Source organism: Lytechinus pictus, chromosome 11, assembly GCF_037042905.1.
Source record: "Lytechinus pictus isolate F3 Inbred chromosome 11, Lp3.0, whole genome shotgun sequence".
Classification (NCBI taxonomy): domain Eukaryota; kingdom Metazoa; phylum Echinodermata; class Echinoidea; order Temnopleuroida; family Toxopneustidae; genus Lytechinus; species Lytechinus pictus.
In genome coordinates, this window is record NC_087255.1 from 10,017,600 (window position 1) to 10,039,764 (window position 22,165).

General features: G+C 38.1%; 1 protein-coding gene across 1 annotated transcript; it reads left to right on the forward strand.

Moving 5' to 3' along the window:
- The first annotated feature begins 2,495 nt into the window (after nt 1-2,495).
- Nucleotides 2,496-14,002, forward strand: LOC129271744 (angiopoietin-1 receptor-like). Its single transcript, XM_064106620.1, has 10 exons — nt 2,496-2,694; nt 4,001-4,156; nt 8,342-8,353; nt 8,991-9,284; nt 9,959-10,264; nt 10,444-10,514; nt 11,128-11,359; nt 12,409-12,647; nt 13,324-13,502; nt 13,656-14,002. The coding sequence occupies exons 1-10, from the start codon at nt 2,496-2,498 to the stop codon at nt 13,921-13,923; spliced, it is 1,956 nt and encodes a 651-aa protein (XP_063962690.1). The 3' UTR covers nt 13,924-14,002.
- Nucleotides 14,003-22,165: the final 8,163 nt, after the last annotated feature.

Here is a 22,165-nt window from a genome sequence, read left to right on the forward strand (position 1 = left end):
AACACAATAGCTTTAGTCCAAAGAAAACTCCTAAGCAATGCGGCATGAAAAATAATGTCCAAGGTACATGGTGACATGCCTTCTTATAGTGTCATTGTATTAACAACATAACTCTAAAGAACACGAGAGATACTGTTCAAGACGACTCTTTCTTCTTGAGTTCATCCGTCACTACTTCTAACAGTTCTCCTTCCTTAGTAATGTAACGCTCCGTGGTACGAACAAAGCTAGGTGACATCTGGTGGAATCTGGAATGTGTCGGTTGACTTGTTCAGGGTCACCTTCTCTTCTGAACCGCCGGTTCTTATTTCTTGTAAGATTGCCTGAATTCTCTGGCGGGGGTTGTCAGTCTGCGTCTCAGCATCCCTACCAGTGCATTCTATCCAGTCACTGGTAGACGGCATCTCCGACACCACTTTCCCAGAAGTATATCTCAAATCAAGGGGTGAAGGCGACCTCTGATCATAGTCCAGCTCCTCCTCTGGTTCAGGGGTAGAATTCCGACCATGTCGTGGAGATACTTCTGATCGGTCAGGTTCAGGAGACTTTGGACAGTCTGGAACAGATGATTTAGGCATGTCCTTTTGTCCATCTAGAGTCGTTCCGACTCTGATTTGTTCATCTTTCTCTTTTATTTCGCTCATCGTTTCCCTTTCGGATACTTGAAAAGCTGCTGTTCCTCCTTTCATTTTCTTTGGATATGGGCAGTTCTTCCTCCAATGCCCCAATCCATTGCAGTTGAAACATCTTTGTTCCTCTTGGTCATCAATCTTTGATTTATTTGGTTCCTCTCTTTTTCTTTGTGGCTCTACGCCATCTTTTCTTGATTCCTGATACCTGGTCCTGATTTGTGTTTCCTTTGTCCTGTCTCTTTCATCCAAGGCGTCTATGACAGCCTTTACTATCTTGTCGATAGTTGGATTCCTTGGTTGATGTTCCCGCACTGCTACAACCTCACACTCTTGCTCTTCCAGAGCTCGGCTGTACCTTGTAGCCCGCTTTACTTCGTTCCTCTGACCCTCCTTTCTCAGAAAGGCCTCTGTGTTTAAAGCAGCTTCCACAGCATCATCCAATGTGCGAGGTTGAGCACGGAATAATCCTTCTCTTATTTCTGGTGTTACTACGGCATCTAGGAAATGCCCTCGGGCAAGCCGATCCTGCCCCTTTTCGTCGAATTCGGGATACGCCAATCCACACAGCTCCCGTATTGTTTGTCCTAACTCCTGGAGACTTTCCTTTGGTTGGCGACGACGTTGCCTCAACTCCGCCAGGTATACCTCAGCTTTGCCTCCTAGGCCAAACCTGTTTCTGAGCCTGTATACCAACTCGTCGTATGTCAACACCACTCCAGGTTGTTGGGTCAACAACTTCACAGCAGGGCCCCTCAGACTTGCAGCAAGAAACTGAACTGCTTCCCTTCTTGTCCATCCGTTTACTCCAGCACAGGCCTCAAAGTGATGCAGATAATCTTCGACAGGTGTGCGTCCATCAAATCTGTCCGGTACCAGATGTGGTCGTCTGCCAATCATAGCATCAAAATTTGCCCTCCCCGCATCCTGTATATGTGGGGAAAACTGTGGGGGTGTAAAATGAACACCGGGTCTCGCGGTAGACGGTCGTCTCATCTGCTCTCTGGGCGTTGAGCTGAATCCAGCCTGCTGTGCCCCTTCCATCTGTGAGTCATACCTTGGTCCTCTGTCCGCTTGTCCACTCACAGTTGGGGGAATATCTTGTCCACTCGATTCTGCACCGGGTGCTTGTCTTATGGACAATCTTAACTGCTCCATCATTTGGTCAATTTCTGTCATGCTCTTTTCCAAGTGCACCATCATTTCTCCTGGCGTCGGTCGATACTGCATATTTCCTTGTTGTGCCATTGTCACTGGATCCCACTTCTGACACCACTTGTGACGGAATCGCTGTGCGGGGTTGTTGGGTGGTCCGCCGGCAGCTCGCTCTTGTCAGGATGCCTGCCGCCGGCGGGTGTCTTTGCCACGTCGATTTCCAAACTTTTAGTCGCGGATCCGTTTGGCAGAGATATACTGCCGCAGTTGACACTTGCACACGCCTCGATCCTGTCAGTACCACCACCAGGCAACCTCCAGACGGCTACACTCTTTGTTGTCAGCTCCAACAGCTCACCCGACCATATGCATCTAGCTTGTGTAGTTAAGCTCTCTCGACCATATGCATCTGATTCCTGTAGTTTAAGCTATCTCGACCATAGGTATGGGTTTCTCCGTAGTCAAGCTCCCACGACCATACCTATGGACTCTGGTAATTTCCTCGGTCGTCTGCTTACGACCAGTTACTACGTCTGATCAGTACAGCGACCACGTCTGCTCCGTACTGCAACCACGTCTGAATTCCGTACTGCAACCAGGTCTGTTCAGTACAGCAACCATGCACGTCTGATTCCGTACTGCAACACCGTCTGTTCAGCACTGCAACCACGTCTGTTCAGTACCGGAAACTACGTCTGGTTCTTCGACCATATGTATGGGTCATTCTGCAGTCAGGCTCTCACGACCACACCCATTGGCTCTGCTCTACTTGTAGTTTTCCTGTTGTCTGCTCCAGACCTCCGACCGTCTGCTTCAGACCAGCAACCATCCGCTTCAGACCAACCCGTCTACTCCAGACTCCGAACCGTCCGCCTCCAGACCAACCAGACTACCAAAAGAGCAAGCCTTGGTATAGTCTCTTGCTGGCGTGCAAAAGACCCAACACACAAGGAAATCTAACCACAGTCGTCGCCTAGGACTAGAAATCCATCCTAGGTTTCCCCGTGGAAAGACATGCGAACGATCATATAAATCATTTCGATCGCATCCACCAACTTTATTTATTGGATAGCGAATCCAAATCAATTTGCATACTTTACGTGCAATGCACCCCGTGGGCGCCGTATTTCAACAAATTGTCGGCAAAGCCTCACGAGTCTATAAATTTACTGTACTTATGCATTAATTATACAATATCTGTTATAGTTAACCTCTGTTACAATCTTAGAACAGCTATAACTTTGCTCTCCAAAACCGGATATGCATGAATGACATATCAAATTAAAGCATTTATTTAGATCAAGCTAGTGATAACCACAATAATCAGTTAAACATCTCCAGGAAATTGTTATTCCACAAAAACGGTTCAAAACATGCATAACTTTCATGTTCTTATCTACGTCATTACTAGTGTAGAAACATGCATTTAATATCACCAGCTACGGCAAAAACATTATAAATCAACCAAAGATAATTTTCTAACACGAAATAAAACCTATTTCGTGACAATATGTATATTGTGACGGAAGCGGCGGGGGTCCGCCGGCAGCTCGTTCTTGTCAGGATGCCTGCTGCCGGCAGGTGTTTGCCACGTCCATTTCCAAACTTTAGTCGCGGATCAGTTTGGCAGAGATATACTGCCGCAGTTGACTCACTCATGCACACTCCTCGATCTTGCCAGTATCACCAACAGGCAACCACCAGACGGCTACTCTCTTTCTTTTCAGCTCAAACAGCTCACCCGATCATATGCATCTAGCTTGTGTAGTTAAGCTCTCTCGACCATATGCATCTGATTTCTGTAGCTTAAGATCTCTCGACCATAGGTATGGGTTCTTCTGTAGTCAAGCACTCACGACTATACCCATGGGCTCTGCTCTACATGTAATTTCCTCCGTCGTCTGCTCCAGACTTCCGTCTGTGTGCTTAAAACCAGTAATTACGTCTGCTCCGTACTACAACCACATCTGAATTCAGTACAGCAACCATGCACGTCTGATTCCGTACTGCAACTTGGTCTATTCAGTATTGCAACCACGCCTGATTCCGTACTGCAACCACGTCTGAACAGTACTGCAACCATGTATGAACTCCGTACTGCAACTACTGATATCTGTTCAGTACCGGAAACTACGTCTGGTTCTTCGACCATAGGTATGGGTCCTTCTGCAGTCAGGCTCTCACGACCATACCCATGGGCTCTGCTCTACTTGTAGTTTCCACCGCTGTCTGCTCCAGACCTCCGAAAGTCCGCTTCGGACCAGTAACCATCCGCTTCAGACCAACCCGTCTGCTCTGGACCACCAGCCTTCTGCTCCAGACTCCGAGCCGTCCGCTCCAGATCAACCAGACTACCAAAAGAGCAGGCCCTGGTATAGTGTCTTGCTTGCGTGCAAAAGACCCAACATGCAAGGAAATCTCGCCTAGGACTAGAAGTCCGTCCTAGGTTTCCCCGTGGAAAGACATGCGAACGATCATATAAATCATTTCGTTTGGGGTTAGTTCACGAACATTAAATTCAGGTCAGGTGACTTGAAGTGTCTTAACTTGAGGTCAATTCTCAGGTGTGCATTTCAATTGCTGCATTATATATACAAAATAAGTAAATCCCCCTTAAACAAACATTCATAATTTCCGAACCAATGGGAGTTTTTAATATATTTTTACATGAGCGTGTAGGTAATTTTAAAGGCTACCCTCTGAATAATTGTAATGGACGTATATTATTACATGCTTCAGTGAGCACCGCTAGAAGGCAAAATTGTCACTTTTCAAAAGTCACAAGCCAAATATCATGACTTTGATTCCACTTCTTTTGAACGAATTCCACATTCTCATCATGAAAAATAGTCAGAAGGCTTGTAAAAAGTACTTTCTACAGTACGATACAACTTTTTGGCTAAATTTTACGGTTGAATAAACACAAGACAAAATTTGCTCTAATTTGATTTTTACACACTTGTATCGCCAAAAATTATCAAATATGATGACAGTTATTTTGGGGAAGAGTATCTTTAACAATACTCATCGTTTCACGGTTCAATGAACATTTAATGAAAACAAATATACAACTTTCAAATATCATAGGCAAGTATTGTTTCATTTTGGTAATTTAAATGATATTTTCTCAATTTTGTTCGTTATGTTCATGACCAATTATTATGCTTGAATGATTCAAAGGCGTTTAATTAAACATTCACACTTGAGTGAGCATGTGGAATGTGATTAGCTCTTTTTTATGTTATTGGAAAAAATGCAATTGCAACTATGGATATCTGTCACAAACCTCCTTGCATAGTTCATTTGATTTGATTTTTATGAAAATCCCGATGTCTAATACTTCAGTGAGCACACAATATTAAAGAATTATGCAAATGAGAAGAAAGTTGAAGGCCTTGGCCCCACTCTGTGCAATATCGAATTATTATTTTGGAGTGCGCACCTTTTGGATACTGTTATTCTGAAGCCATGTGCGAAGTTTAATGAAAAAAAAAACGTTGGCAGAAGTAACAAAAACCGTCCATGAAACAAACCCTCATTTCGTTTTTGTTAAAATTTTGACTTCCTCTCTCATAGACATTGTGTACGCTATGGGTGTATTATGTTTAAGAACAAGTAACCCCTTATATGGCGGAACTTTTTTCAAGGCTGTCTTTAGGAATGTCATTTTGCAGTAATCTTTATCAACCTATGGGCAGAATGTTGTGCAAAAATGAAATCGATTTGTTTATTTATGGATGAGTGAGCACGCATCAAAGTGAGAATAGGGTCATTTTTAATGTCAGAGATTCATTTTGAGGGGTAATATAGTGAATAATGGGGGCAAATTCGGTTTGAAATGTGACTTAATTGCTGTTGTTTTTATCATTCATCATTTTTATCCCCACACACTTCCGAACTTTTTACATTTTCATGGTTGAGTGAGCACAATCGAAATCTTGGGAAAGAATACTCTTTATACTGCATAACAATTTCTCAGGATCAGTTGAATTTATGGACAAATCAGTGGTGGATCCATAATTTTAAAATGGGGAGGGGCCGAGTAATTGGGGGAGCCACAAGTTCTAACATTTTTTAACAAGTTGTAGCGGATACTACCATAAACCCCTATCATGATACGTTACAAAAAATTGTGCTAACTCACCCATAAACATACGTTATCACAATTGTGTGTGGATTGGCTAAATTATGGTTAGTAAAATAGCATTAACACCATGAAATTTACCTAAAAACAACTTTTGTCCAACTTTGTATTTACACAATCTGAAAAATTACTCTTGTGACTTTCAAAAATGGTCATTTTGTATTCAATCTTCGATTACTCATGCATGACTCACCAGAAGTTGCTTTACTGTAGTAAACCACCTACCAAATATCACATTTCAAAATTATTCCGTTCAAAAGTTACAGCAGTATGATCTAGGGGGACTTACATTTTTGTTGTATATATATATATATATATATATATATATATATGCTGGTATTATTTTCTGAACTTGAGGTTCCTATTACTCATTACATGGGTTTTCACGAGTAATTAACATATAACCTTATTCCGATGCGAATTTTAATATTAATGACTTGCATCTTCAAAATAAGAGTACGCATGCGTGTGGACTGTCATTCGCGTTAATATCGGCACCCTGAAATTGCCAGTACCATTAGGCATTAAAGGCATTAGGCTTAGATCTATCTAGATCAAACTCTTAAACACTTTCAATTGTCATTAATGACAAGACAATTTGGTAGGTTAGGCTAGGCTATGGCTTTCCTAGGTTATAAGGAATTAACTTTATGTCAGTATTGGACCTAATGCCCGGACCCCAATATGAATATTCATGACTTGTTTCTTCGGAACAAGAGTACGCATGCGCGTGGACTCAAAATGGCGGTCGTTTTCGGTAGTTCGCGTTGCATGCATGCCAAGAATGAATCAGCACCATCAAATTGCCGATATTACCCCGAACGACCACAATAAAGCCCAAGCCAAGCGCATTCTCAGACATGACTTCAGGTCAAGTGACTTGAGATGTCCTGATTTGAGGTCAGCTCTCAGGTGTGCATTTATATTGCTGCATAATGTATATTCAGTATATATATATGTATACATACATTTAAGGGTGTGGGAGTGGGTGTGAGTGTAATAACAATGCAAACTCGATTGTGCCCCCCCCCCACCTTTGAGGAGAGATTTCCGCCCATGACATCCGCCACAATATCCTGCCTCATTTCCATAACAGGAGAGATCCTATACATGTGTATAATAAATAGTAGGAACATTCAATGATCCAGAGATGATTTTTGTGTAAGTACTTGCTGTGTCTTGTATTAGTAAAAAGTATGCAAAGAAATAACAAAGTTATGTAAATCGAAATAAGGTTTGATACCTAGATACAATTATTATGTATACATTATAATGATTATATGGACTGCCTCTGAACTTTTTAGGCTATATATTTTCATTCGCATATTATGTCTAGATGTTGTATTCATGAATATTATCTATAGTTGATATGGAAAATGTGTTGCTTAGCAACTGTTGCTACATGGCTGGAATGTTCTTGATATGTTTTTTTTTTTTTTCAGGAGTTTCTGCATTTATTGTAAAGTCAAAATAAATTTACAATACATAAACATAATCATAGTATGACATGAAAGTACATTGTAATGTGACCAATTTATAGTAGTGTCATAACAAAATTTAGACATGAATACAATTTAAGGATAAGACAAAGTAGTGAAAAAACAAATGCAGTGGCAAACTATATAAGCAAAATAAATGCTTGAGTAATAGCAGCCAAAGGGGGAAAGGGGCTACATGGAAACCAATTATTTTATAGTTCTAGGTCTGGAAGAAAATCTTACGTCACAAATCATCAGAAAAGGAGAAGGAAGAAAAATGAAGAAATAAAGTGTGCGTGTGTGTGCAAGTGGGTGAACGTGCAGGTGTGATATTTAAGAAATGTGATTGTAAAACGGGCGCTGAGAAGACAAAATATAGTTTTTTTAAATGTAGATAACACCCTAAACTGGTGATTGCTAAGATAAATATGTTACCTAGCAACTAATGCTATACGAGGAGAGAACGGTTTGGTATCCCCTGTTGAAAATGTTCAGCAATATTTACTCTACCAGCATATTTACTCTGTCAGCCAAATTTCATGCTTGTACCATACTCTGAACAATTCTTGCTATTTTTGCACCGATCATCTAGACTATTGCACTAATTCAACATCTACTGGTAATTAAATGAGCATTTTGGGGATGTGTCCCTTGATTAATTAATATGAAGCTATAAAGAGCTATTCTTTTGTTATGCAGGCCAGTTGGTCCGAACATTATTTACTGCATTCTTGCAAGTGTTTTAATGTCCCGGTTGTTTAATTCATATTCCGGAGCTTTTTTCATACCAGGCATTAATTACTTGTAGCACCATGCTGACCAATGTTTTATAAAGAATATCCATCTATTTCATAATGGTGTGATTTGATTCCACTTCACTCTATCAAAAGTTTACTTTTGTTTTAAACATTATTCATTTAACTCTTATCATGTAGAATGTGAAGAAGGTAGGTTTGGCCTGGATTGTCTTCAGCAATGCCACTGTGCTCCAGAAGCCTGTGAGATACAAAGAGGATTGTGCAATGGACAGTGTCTTACAGGCTGGATTGAACCATACTGTCAAAGTGAATATATCGATTAATTTGTGTTTTCTTTTAATCTTAAGTATAATTGTGACAGTCTTTCCACGATACATTCATCACTTTGACGGCAATATTATACTGATCGGTGTTTTCATTGAGAGCCAAAATTATAAAAATATCTATCAAATCGTTTATGAAATCTTAGCAGCCGGTGAATAAATGTAAAATGCCAAGTATTTTATTTGTTTATAGATTGGGTTCATTAGGAATGAGAGTAGGATGGGCAACTGGTCAATCAGTTCTTTGGTCAATCCATCGCAAATCTTGGTGGATCAAACCACATTCTTAGTTTTCATTAAGTGGTCATAAGACTTGAGATAAACTGATTGGTATTGGAGTGAATTGGATAGGCAACACACATATTGGCAATGTTTCGGGTACTGCATTGAAAGTTTTCATAGTACATATAATATTTAATTTTGATTTATGAATTGTTAGAAATGTAACCTTGACTACTTGAATTCTAATTTCACTCTTTTATTTCTATCTTGGTTATTTTAAGGAATATCACGCTATGACGTAGTAAGAGTGAACCCATACCAACCATCAATCATCACATGTTATGCTGAGGGGATTCCACTTCCTGATGCCTCATCAGTTGATCTTCGTCGGCGTATTGATACCAACACTTACAATACCACAGGAATCACCAAGCGATCAAGCTCTGTATTAGGATCGGAACGGGCTGTTCTCTTTGATATTGAAAATGTTTATCCACCAGAAGATGGAGACTATGGTTGTGGTCTCATTATAGAAAACCAGTTCTACTCAACAAGCATCACTAAAGCAACTTATGGTGAGCAATAGCATAATATCACTATTATAGAAAATGGTAACTTTATTTTTTAATAGATATCACTGTATATACCACAAGTGTATTTAACATAGTGCAGAATAATTACTATGATTATCAGTCATCATATTTTCTAACTTATTTTGAAACAGTTAAATCAATTTTGTCATGTGTTTTTTTTCTTCTAATTTCTTGCAATATACGTGTATGAATAATATAAGCTTTAAAGATATATCAGTGACAGAAAATAGATTGTAAATAACACCATCAGTAGTCATCCTATTCTTTAAGAAAAAAAAGATTAGCAGCTATGAAAATGAAGCTATAAAGATTTTAGTGGTAACGAAATAGTACAAATGATAATGTCAGTGAAAATGAGAATATCAGAAGCTTCTTATTTGTGAACAAAAAAGGAGGAAATATCTGGTTAGTAAAGGCCAGAGATGATGCCAGAGATAACAAGTCAGATATCAACAAGAGACCAGAATATTGTCAGAAGTAATTATACCAGTTGTACTATAGCATAACTCGTTCATGATAAGTATACTTACATATTCTCAGGATTAACCTCCATGGAAATGCTTAGATGCTTCAGTCATTGATAATTGAAAAATATAGGCGTATAATCTGATGAATTATGTAATCTCGTGTTCTGCCTCTTTCTCTATCGCTTTCAGTTCTTCCTGTCATAAGTACGGCACCATCTACTGTCAGCACCACGTCAACTACAGTATCTCTACGATGGAATGCCTGGTCTGCAGGAGAAGACATAGGTGATCCTCCCCTTATAGGATATGATGTATTTGTAAGAAAAGATGGTTACTGGGTTAGAGATCAGAGAATAGATGACTCTATCACTTCAGCTACTGTTAGTAACTTGACTCCTGACACAGACTACAGGTTTCGTGTTGCAGCCGTGAGGGAAGGAGAGGGTGGAACAGGTCCATGGTCTCCAAGGATTGATGCAATCACTCTTTGTACAGGTAAGTTAATCGTATTCTGAAATATTTGAATATTCTGTGGTAAGTGCAATTTCAACCCATATAATGTATATAAATGCTTGAGCAGTTGGAGATTTTCAGCAAAAGCAGAATAAATATTTATGATTCATAATGTTTACGGGCATTTAAAATTTTATTTTTCATTTGAATCAATTTTTCAGCACCAAGGTCTCCCCCAGCTGGAATACAGGTGACAGCCAACAATCCTAAAGAACTAGAAGTGACATGGGAGGTAATGAAAGTGATGAAACTGTTATTAGTCTAGTACTAATACCCTCATCTTCTACTACTACTACTACTACTACTACTACTACTACTACTACTACTACTGTTACTACTACTACTACTATTGCTATTACAACTACTATTATTTCTAATAATACTGTTGCTGCTGCTTCTACTACTACTAATACTACTAGAACTGTTAGTACTACTACTATTGCTACAACTAATACCACCACTTGTTCTTCATCTTTCTTAATAGGCTTACCGTATATTAAAATTTCTGCTAGCGCTTCGCGCTCACACTATTCAATTAGGGCTTGTATGAGATGATTATATATTTATGTTTCATAAGAATAAAGCTAAGAAGTGACTAATTTTACTACCCCTCAAAAAACACATAAATCAGTTTTGAGCGGCCAATCGGGGAAAATATAGGTATTTTTCGCCCCCCCCCCCCCCTCTATTGCCGAAAGCTGGATCTGCCCCTGTTCTATTACTGATACTAATCATAATTATATTTGTACTTATACCTTTACTGCTACGGCTGCTATTGCTGCTACTACTACTTCTACTCCTGATGATGCTAATACGAGTTATTAATTTCCACCATTGTCTTGCAGTTCATCTCTTTGGAATCAGCAAATTGCAGGAGTGGTGTGACCCATTATATGATCTACTATGCTCTCTCTGGTTCATCATCCACAAACTCTCGCATAGTTCCTAATGATACAAGCTCCTATACGATTATAGGGTTAGGGACCTATATGGACTATACCATTCAAATAAGTGCTTCAAATAAAGATGAGGAAAGTGACAAGAGCAGTGAGATAATCGGCAGAACACTTGAAGAAGGTTTGGTCGATTTTTAAGTGATTTGTTTTGTGATGGTTGACACGAGTTTCGCTATTCAAGGCAATTTTTCTACATAATTACCGTTCCCAATTCCTTGCATTCTTTGGTATATTTTATCTGATTCTGTTTTTATTTGTTATATACTTATTTTCGGTTACACTTCGTAATTCCGAAGGTTCGTAATTCCAAAGGTTCTTTATTCCGAAGGTTCGCAATTCCGAAACACCTAAATTGCCTATACCTCGATGTTCGTTAATCCGAAAACGTAAAAGGGTTCGTTAATCCGAACATTTGTGGCGTTATTCCGAAGGTTCGTTTTTCCGAAGGTTCGATAATCCGAAAACGAAATAAGGTTCGATGTTCCAAAGGTTCGTTAATCCGAAAACGAAATAAGGTTCGTTGTTCCGAAGGTTCGCTTATCCGAAAAAGAAATAAGGTTCGTTGTTTCGAAGGTTCGTTAGTCCGGAAACGACATAAGGTTCGTTAATCATTTCATTTTCGAACTAACGAACCTTCGGAATTACGAACCTCATTTTGTTTTCGGATTAACGAACCTTCGGAATTACGAACCTTATTTCGTTTTCGGATTAACGAACCTTCGGAATTACGAACCTTCGGAATAACCGAACCTTCGGAATAACGGAGCTTCGAAATACGAATGTACGCGGTTTTTTTCGGGGGGGGGGGTAAACCCGAACATAAACATGATTAATGTCATGTTTTACAATTCCTTTCAAGCTCTAAAATTTGAACTGATTTGACCTACCACTTTTTTATAATTTGATAAACGATTATTTGCCGGCTTTATCTTATTTATATCATTTCTTGTTTTAATTCGATAACCATGTTTTATTTTTCTCTCCGTATTACAATGAATGCAACATTTATTCACAAGTTTGATTATAATTACATATTTACATTTATTTATATTTTACGTCATTCTATGTAAGCACCAGCCAATGCAGAGATCATCACGACAGAATACAATAAATATATAAATTCAAGCGTTTCACCTTAAAGATCTCCAGTCATTCAATTTCCTCTATCAGTTGCACCAGCTCCTATCAACGTGGCCATACCAAGAAGTACTAAAGGTTCTTTCACCGTGTCGTGGTCCACTCCTCTCCCATCGAACGTAAATGGTCATATTCAGATGTACACCATTCGCTACAAGCAAAGCGATCAAGGAGATGATGGCGATTATATCATGGAAAATGCGTTGACAGATGCATTTGAAGCAGAACATACTGTAACGAATCTTCTGTATGCTATTAACTATACAGTTCAGGTAATACAACGATTCTCGGTCTCATTTCTTTTCGCTTTCTTTCATGATATATAATAAAATAACACAAACAAAAGAACAAAATGAGTTCATACGTTCCAAAGAAAATCTTGACAAAGTATGGACTTAGAATTATTGTATGACTGATATACTTCAGTACAGTTGTAAACTATTTGAAATGATTCTTAATTGCCAAATTGTGGATTAAAGTACGAAAGTATTCATATTAAGATATTATAACGTATGAATATAGGCCTACTTCAAAGAAAATTACCATTAAAAATGACAATTTTAAATAAAGAATGTGCCCGGTTACTCATAATTAGATTAAAGTACAAAAATATTCATATTTAGATATTATAGCGTATGAAGATAGGCCTACTTTAAAGAAAATCACCATAAAAATGACAATTTTAAATAAAGACGTGTCAGGTTATTCATAATTTAACATTTCTCGGACCAATAAACAATTAAACAAAATTCAAATAAAGTCATGACATATTGCAGATTTCGAATTATTGTATTTAACTAATATGCTTCAATACGGAAACAAATTATTTGAAATGTTATTGCCGAATTGTGGTTGAAAGTATAACAAAACTTTTGTATTCAAATTAGGACACTATAGCGAATTCACTGATCATCAGATTATGAATATTTTTTTTCGTCATTTTCCAAGGTCCAAACTGTCAATGGAGCTGGTTTTAGTAAGTGGTCGTACCCAGTCAGAGCTAAGACCATCCTTACTGGTCATCACTGTAACGGGGCGCAAGTAGGCACTATAATTGCAGGTGTTTCAGTACCTCTTATCATCATCATCGTCATCCTCATAATTCTCAATGTTGTTACCTATAGGAGGTAGGTTAATTGCAATTACATTATTTTAATTATTTTGTTTTAATTGAAAGATGTTCTCAAGAGGATGTTAGTATGCCATCCAATAAAGCCTTTATTAATACGATTTGGTTAAAAATCCATGAAAGAAAAAAAATATTGTGAATTGATTTTCAGGGCCAGACTAAGACATCCAGTCACCGCATCGTCAAAAAACACTGCACGTGAGCCATCCCCAAGGTATGAGAACCCTGCATTTGATGCATCCATGCGCACCTGCAAAAACGTGGATAAAGACACCTACCAAGATCTCGATATCGACACCAGGGACTACCAGAACCCTACGGACCCCCACACATATCAAGAGCTGAAGAAAACCAGCATCGATACCTCGCATCAGAGTGTCAGCCAACCAGAGCCGGAAATCACTTATGAATACATTTAGAATCGACTCCAATGCACAGTTCCACTACCGAATTACAGAATGAAGCAAGTGCCAGAAGTGATGTGTGTGTATATCTGTGTGTGTTGGTGGGAGGATGCGTCTGTGTGTGTGTGTGTGTGTGTGAAAGAAACCAATGAGAGAATTTCAGTGTCAATAATTAATAAATGGGTGAATATAGGTATGAAAAAAGAGGATGTGTGTGAGTATGGTATGATAAATGAATATAAGGGTGTGAGTATGGTGAGCAGAACTAATATGAGGGTGTGGGTGAGTATGGGTGTGAAGAATGAATATGAGGGCGTGGGTGAGAAAGGGGATGAAGAATAGATATGAGGGTGTGGGTGAGCATGATGATCAGAATGAATATGGGGGAGTGGGTGAGCAAGGGTGTGAAAAATGAATATGAGATTGTGGGTGAGTATGGTGAACAGAATGAATATGAGGGTGTGGGTGGGGATAGTGAGAAGAATGAATATAGGGGTGTGGGTGAGTATAGGTGTGAAGACTGAGGGTGTTTGTGAATATAGTATGGATAATCATGAGGGTGTAAATGATTGTACGGGTGAGTATAGGCGTGACTAATGAATATAAGGATGTGGGTGGGTATCGGTGGGAAGTATAAAATGAGGGAGTGGCAGTGGCGTAACAGGCCGGGGGGCAAGCTGCCCCCCCCCCCCCCCCACGGCGGATTTCACCGGGAAAAGGAGAAATGAGGGGGGGGGAGAAAGGGAAAGGGAAGGAAAGAGAGAAAAAGAGGAAAGGGAAAAGGGAAAAGGAAAGGGAAACAATTGAAAGAAAGTGAGAGAAATAAAGAACCTAAATAGGGAAAATGAAAGGAAAGCGGGAAAAGGTAAATAGAACACGTGAGGAAGTACAAATATCCTGAAATACTAATAAATTAGCATGATTAGCAATAGAGGGATATGAAATCAAAAGATATGACTCAATGGCACGGGCAAGAATGGTGGTAAAATGGGAGAAAGAGGCAGAAAGAAACGGGAAATGAAGGTAGAACCAAAAGCTTAATTGGAAAATCGAAATAAAGAAAAAATAATAAATAATAATGAGACGAGAAAAGAAGCGAAATAAAGGCGAGGGGATCCGGAATAACAGAAGATCCACAAGATATCCTAAGTAGATTAATGATTTGAGTGTTATAGTTATTAGTTAGATTTTTTAAGTGCTCTATTGAAGCTATGAATAGTTGGCTTATTTCGTAAAGTTTGCGAAAGTGAATTCCAAAGTTTGATGCCAGAAGATATGAACAGTTTGTTTGTTAATAATGTCCTCGTTCTAGGTATATGGAAAAGTCCAGCAGATCTTGTAGGGTAGTGATGAACATTTATATTTCTTGTAAACATAGAATAAAATACGTCTGGTAGTTCATCTCTACTAAGGTTGTACATAAAAGATCAAAGATTATAATGGTAAAGATCATGTATCTTAAGAATACCATGAGTTTTAAAAAGAACATTCGTATGTGCCCGATAATGAGAATGGCAAATAACGCGCAAAGCTTTTTTCTGGAGTAGTAAAAGTCTATTCAAATGAAAATCAGCACAAACTCCCCATGCAATAATACAAAAGTTCAAATGCGGGGGTATCAGCGTAGAGTATTAGTTTGATAATATACGAGTCGGGAAGTAGAATTTAACTTTATTCATAATTCCAATATTCCGTGAAATTATTTTACATGTGTTATCTATATGTTCTTTCCATGACAGTCTGTCGTCGATAGTTCTAGAAATTTCGTATTTAATACTCTTTGAACATTAATATTATAAAAAGTAATGTTACCGGGGAGTTCGTCAATGATATTGCTGAAGAGCATGTAATTTGTTTTATTGAGATTAAGCGATAATTTGTTGGCTTTGATCCACTCCGAGACTAGTTTTAATTCTTTATTGAATGTGTCAAGTAATTGTTTGGGGTCCTTATGGGAAAAATATATATTCGAGTCGTCGGCAAAAAGAATGAATGATAAAGCACTTGAAGATTTATAAAAAACATTAATGTAGACCAAAGATTGAGCCTTGAGGGACACCACATGAGATAGATTTGGTAGGGGAATTTACATTTGCTATGGAAACATATTGCTGCCTACTGCTGAGGTAGTTCCTGAACCACTCCAAGGATATCCCTCTGAGTCCATAATAATTAAGCTTGTATAAAAAGGATGTCATGATTGATTGTTTCGAAAGCCTTGGAGAAGTCCAGGAACACCCCAACAGTATGATCATACTTGTCAATTCTATTGGCAATCTTATTGATCATTGCCAACAGGGCATGCGTAGTACTATGTTTTTCGCGAAAACCAAACTGCAGGGGAAAAATCAATTTATGCATATTAAGAAACTTTGTCGTGCGTACAAAAATTAATTTTTCCAAAACCTTCGAAAGGCATGTCAATAATGATATGGGGCGATAATTTCCCAACACGGCAGGGGCGGATCCAGCTTTTTATAAAGGGGGGGTTGGGGTGGTATGCGAGGGAGCGTAGCGACCGAGTCCAAGCGAGCGGAGCGAGCGAGGGGGGAGGGTGTGGGAGGGGGGTGTCCCCCCTCCGACAGTAGGGAATTTTTTTGAAAATCTGTGTGTGAAAATGGCGTTTTCTTGCATCTAAAACACCACTCTTTTTGGTATAGAGGTCGTTGCCAAATTAACCCCCATGAAAATTTGTAAAATTAAGTTGCATTTTCCTGCAATGTAAGGCCAGTTAACAACACAGATACAAAGAATTGGGGACCTTGGAATAAGCACTGTTAGCCTAATACTTCTATTATGAACAGCTTGTCACTGATACTCACTGGCAAATCTCAGTCAAATATGATGGACTGGCAGAAGAGACGCCTTGGATGTTTCTGTACAAATCCCTGAACTATTTTGCTGGAACTTAGCTGCAGGGTTGCCTGGTAGTGGATAGCCATGAGGGTGAGTCCAGCAAGCCTCTCTTCCCCCATAGTAGATCGAAGATATGTCTTTACTCTTCTGAGTGCCGAAAAAGAACGTTCAGCCTCGCTGCTGGTGACTGGAGACGTGCAGCCCAGAATGATCAGCGTCCTGATGTTAGTAAAAAAGTCCTCATCAGCATGTCCCAGGCAGTCAACCAAGTTCTCAGGAAGCTGAGCTTTGTCCATGTTTTGAAAAAAATATTGTCCAGCTCTGGATCTCTGCCTGAAACATAAATATATTGAATATCACAGTGCTGTCTCTTGGTGTCAAACAATTATTAATATTGAGTACATTCAAGTGCCAACATAAGTATACAACTCCCCTCCCCCAAAAAGAAATAATAATAATAATAATAATAATAATAAATGAAATAAATACATAGAAATAGAATAAGATAAAATTACAAGTTTAAAAAAAAGATAAGATTTAAAAAAATGGTCCCCTCTAGATCCGCTTCTGCACGGTGTTGTCGCCTTTTTTAAAAACAGGGATTACTCGGGCTTGCTTTAATGATGAAGGTACAACTCCTGTAGGAAGAGACAAATTAAATATATAAGTCAAAGGTTTAATAATGTGTATCAGATTTCTTTTCAGGAGAATGTTACTTATATCGTCACATCCTGAACTCATTTTATTCTTCAGTCCATAAATTATATCGGCTAGTTCTTTTTACGTCTGTTGGTGTGAAATATATCGAATTTGGATTAGGGTCATTAAGAAAGGATGTCAAGTGTTTAGATGAGGCAGGGATGGTACTGGCAAGATTTTGGCCTACGGATGTAAAATAGTCATTAAAAACATTTGCCAAGGCAAGGGGATCCTCTACCAATTCGCCATCAACATTTATTTTCGCGGGCGTAGACATTTTGGAATTACCTTGTATAACGTTTTTTATAACTTTCCATGTATTTTCAACATCGTTTCTATAGAGGTCAAATTGATTATGAAAATAGTTATTTTTACATCTTCTTAGTATACCTGTCAGAATATTTTTGTAGTCAGTGTACTTTTTTCTATTTCTGTCGCAAGGTTTTGAAATAGTTTTTAAGTAAAGGTTGTTCTTTCTGTTTATTGAGCGCAAAATGCTAGGTGTGATCCATGGGGACCTTGGAACTTTTTTGTAATTAGAGCGTTTGAATCGCACTACAGGAAAAGAGCTACTCATTAATGGATTCATTATATTCATAAAAGCGTCAAATGCATCCTCGGCATTTCGAATACTGTAGATTCCTGACCAGTCAAACATTTCCTAACTCTTCATTGAACAGACTCATATTATTTTCAGAAAAATCACGTCGAGTATTATGATCAACTTTGTGTTCAGTGGCGTTGGTATCTAGTTTGAAATGCGAAAATATGGGAAAATGGTCCGACAAATCAGAAAGAATTATTCCCGTAGAGAGAGTAAGGGTATTTGTAAATATATTGTCGATGAGAGTAGCCGATGTACCTGTAATTTGAGTTGGCTTGGTTATCAAAGGAATGAAACCTGCTGTCATTATTACATCCGAAAAAGTTTGAACAAAAGCATCAGTATCGTATATTAGTCAATATTGAAATCGCCGAGTAAAAAACATGTTTTAGTCACCATGATATATAACATAAAATAATATAATATAAAATAATTTCGCATCCCGGCTAAAAAGCTTGTCTCCTGATTTCGGTGCGCACAGCTTTTGAGAAATCGTTACCTGCCATTACCCTTTACCTTCCCTGGGTTTGATGCAGCAGAATGTGCGTAAATTTCTTGCTGAAAGCAAACATGCTATGGCTTGGAATCGAACCCTCGTCCTTAAGATTTAAAGATAAAAGTCTTAACCACTAGACCACGACGCCCCCACACGTTTCAATTATGGTAACTCATGCTAAAATATCTTTGAAACCTACATCTCTGATATATTTCGTATGATATGGGTATCTAAATGTCACTTTTATTTAATAGAATACCTTCAGTTCTCAGATTACATTTACACATATTGAAGGTTTGGGGAATTTACTTATAGAGCAGGGTGGGAACTGAGAAACAGTAAAAACTCAATCTCTGCATGTTTCTAAAAACTTTTTTAATAAACAACATGTAATTTAAAAACTAAAATCAACTACATACTTTCGTCTTATAATTATTTTGTGCGTTTGTATACATTTATACGGGGATGCAGTTTACCCCCCCCCCCTCCCCATCCCTGAAATATTGATAACTTTCACAAAATTTACCAAAAATGTGCATGAAATCATTCAAGTTCGGTCGCTTTGGATCCCTCGAAAAGGTATAGACCAACGCGTCAAGCCCCCCCCCCCCCCCCCCCCCGCACAAATATTTCTGCGTACGACCATGTTCTGATTGATTATGTAATAGTTTTGCACATGTGCCGGACTCGGACATGCCGGACCCGGTCACGGACTCAGACTGTACTCGGACTCATCACTGGTGAATACATTATAAAGGGGTGTGTGAGAGAATATATATGTGAAGAATGAATACGAGAGTGTGTGTGTGGGTACAGGTGTGATGAAAGCATTATGTTGATGTGGGTTAGTATGGGTGTGAAGATTTAATAGGAAAATCTTATTGAGAAATTAAGATTAATGAATGTCTTTAATGAAAAAGGGAGAAATACATACAAATTAGAGTTAAACTTGTTTGTAATTAATGTACATTGTAACATAATTTCATTAAGTTTGTAATTATATTTGATTTATTTGGGGAAAAAAATCCTTGTGTGATTTATATTAATATGTTCTTTTATTATCTAATAAAGTTCATGTTTAAAGGGGATGAAATAGATATCATTTAAACCCACAATATAAGGGGTGAGAGAAAAACACTTTCTCAGTGTTCAACAGCGGGTGTTGAAAGTGAATATAGGAGAAAGTATGCGAACCACGACTCCTAAAACAAAAACAATACATGAATAAGACGCCAAGGAAGGTTCGTTGAAAATAGCTTAAAGGAGTCATGCATTTTGGTCGGCAAAAAGGACTTAAGAAATGAAAATCACCTTGTCTGAAAAAAAAAATATCCTTCTGACAAATTTTGATGTTTGTAAATTTCAATAAAATATGTTATGTACGCAGTTGTGATTTTTAACACCACCTTTCCCGGCTTCGTGGAAGTTTCACTTATATTGAACAGTGTCCTACGGTTGGGTGAATAGACCCCTTGAAACCCTTTTTTCCTTATCTTAGACGCTCTCACTTTATCTTAAATGAATTTTGAAATATATGGCCATGTGTTTTGAATTGGGTCGGTAAATCGGTGTATTTGTGACATCTGCACGACGATGTATGGTCTATCTTTGTAATTTTCTCCTCTGATATACAAAATATGATAATTGTATGTGGTGTCGAAATAGGAGCAAATTCTCCTAGTAGCACGCTAATTGACTACACGCACCATTCATTGTACTATTGTTGACTTTTATTGAGAATTCGTCATGATGATAGTTCAGATTAATTGTAATTGATTAATAATTCAAAAGTGTAATTAAGCTAAATTATTCATGATTTTTTACTTATTAAGCTTTTTAAATAGCCATATACTTGGCTCCATGATCGCGCAAGCAAATTGTCCTTTTTTAACAAGCAATGTGCATTACATGTAATTACTTCAGTTATGGTAACTTACAGGAAATATACGATGGTTCAGATGAAGTTTTCAGAAAGGATTCGCTAATCACCATTCTTTAGTAAAATGTTGCATAATCAATTAATAAACACTATAAATAATTAAAAATTGTGATTTCTACATTAACGCAATGGTTGGGAGTAAAGGCAAGTTTGAAGAGAGAAAGTACAAAGCAGATCTTAGGCCTTGTCTTGTTGAATTATAAAAAAAGATGTTTATTTACACTGAAATTACATGTAAATTTCATGAAACAATTATGGTGCTACTATTAATTCAATCATCATCTATTAATTCATTCAATTTAATGACGTCTACTCATCTTTCATATAACAGTGAATCATTAATTAAAATAACATTGCCATAATTGATTGATTGCGCTGGATCCTCTTCATTTTCTCAAAGCAGATTAATTAAAAATATCTATCAAATAAAAAGTGGCTCCCGTTCGATTTGTCTCGTGATCCAGAATATTTAAATTGCATTCATATATATATGTATAAACACACATACACACACGCACACACACATATATATATATATATATATATATATATATAATGCTGAAGATAATGCTTTCATTGCCAATAAAGTTTTTTATTGTTTACTCGAATTTTCGACGGTCCTCCGTCTTCTTCAGGAGTTTAACAATGTGTGGTATCAATCAGAAAGCGCATCCTCAGACAGATGTTGCTATGATGACTGGCTGAGGATGTGCGCCCTTCACAGAAACAAATATAATAACGCTATTTTGAAATAATCACATTGTTACGTAACAGTAAAGAACAAATAAAGAAAGAAAATATTGCGCAATAACATTACTAGTTACGTAACAATAAGAAAATTAAGCAATGAGATGATAGAACGAAGATCAAATTGGTGAGGAGAAAATTATTCTCCCCCGAAATGTATTAAATACGAATAGGTATTTTTGAGTAAAAAGAAAAATTCCTGCGTGATACGATACCAAACATCGTGCCACTTGTCAAAGTATTTTTTCAAAACTAACGAAACTAACGAAAGAATGAATATCCGCTTAGTAATCCAAGATCTCTGTTCATACCATCACCCTCAAAGCTCCTACATTTAACAATAATTCGTAGTTCAGCGGTTCTTCTCTCGTCCGCTGATTTGTATCCTCCCCCATATATACACACTTTCACATCCGCTAACGAATGTCCAGGAAGGCAGAAATGTCTGGCAACAGGAAGGTCGGTACGTTTCTTCTGAATGTGGTTATTGAAGCGCATTCGGTATTTCGTGCTGGTTTCACCAATATAGATTGCATGGGGGCAGCGTGCGCAGAGCAAACAGTAAAGCACGTTACTGACATCGCAGTCATGTCTCTGCGGGTGCAGAGTAACATTATTGCAATTTTAATTATGATGTCAGTAATGATGTGTTTACAGATTTGACATCTGGGTTTGTCACAAGGTATGTTGCCTCTTGGATGTTCAGGTGTCGGGAGTCTAGTGCTCACGAGCAATTTCCTCAGATTGGGAGGCTGATGCTGAGCATGAAGAGGGTTTACCCGACTATTTTCCCTAGCTTGGGATCTAGAGCCAATGTTGACCATTCCTGCCTTACCTGTTATACGAATTTTTTGGTATCGGGATGGAAAGTGGTCACTAGAGGGAGTCGTTTCTTCTCATTGACCAAACGGTCCTT

Bases quoted from the DNA above. Each gene is read 5' to 3' on its own strand.
- LOC129271744 (XM_064106620.1), top strand. From the start codon at position 2,496: ATGTATGGGTCATTCTGCAGTCAGGCTCTCACGACCACACCCATTGGC. The intron at 2,695-4,000 runs GTATAGTCTCTT...CTCTACTTGTAG, and splicing joins TACCAAAAGAGCAAGCCTTG to TTTCCACCGCTGTCTGCTCC. The intron at 10,515-11,127 runs GTAATGAAAGTG...ATTGTCTTGCAG, and splicing joins AACTAGAAGTGACATGGGAG to TTCATCTCTTTGGAATCAGC.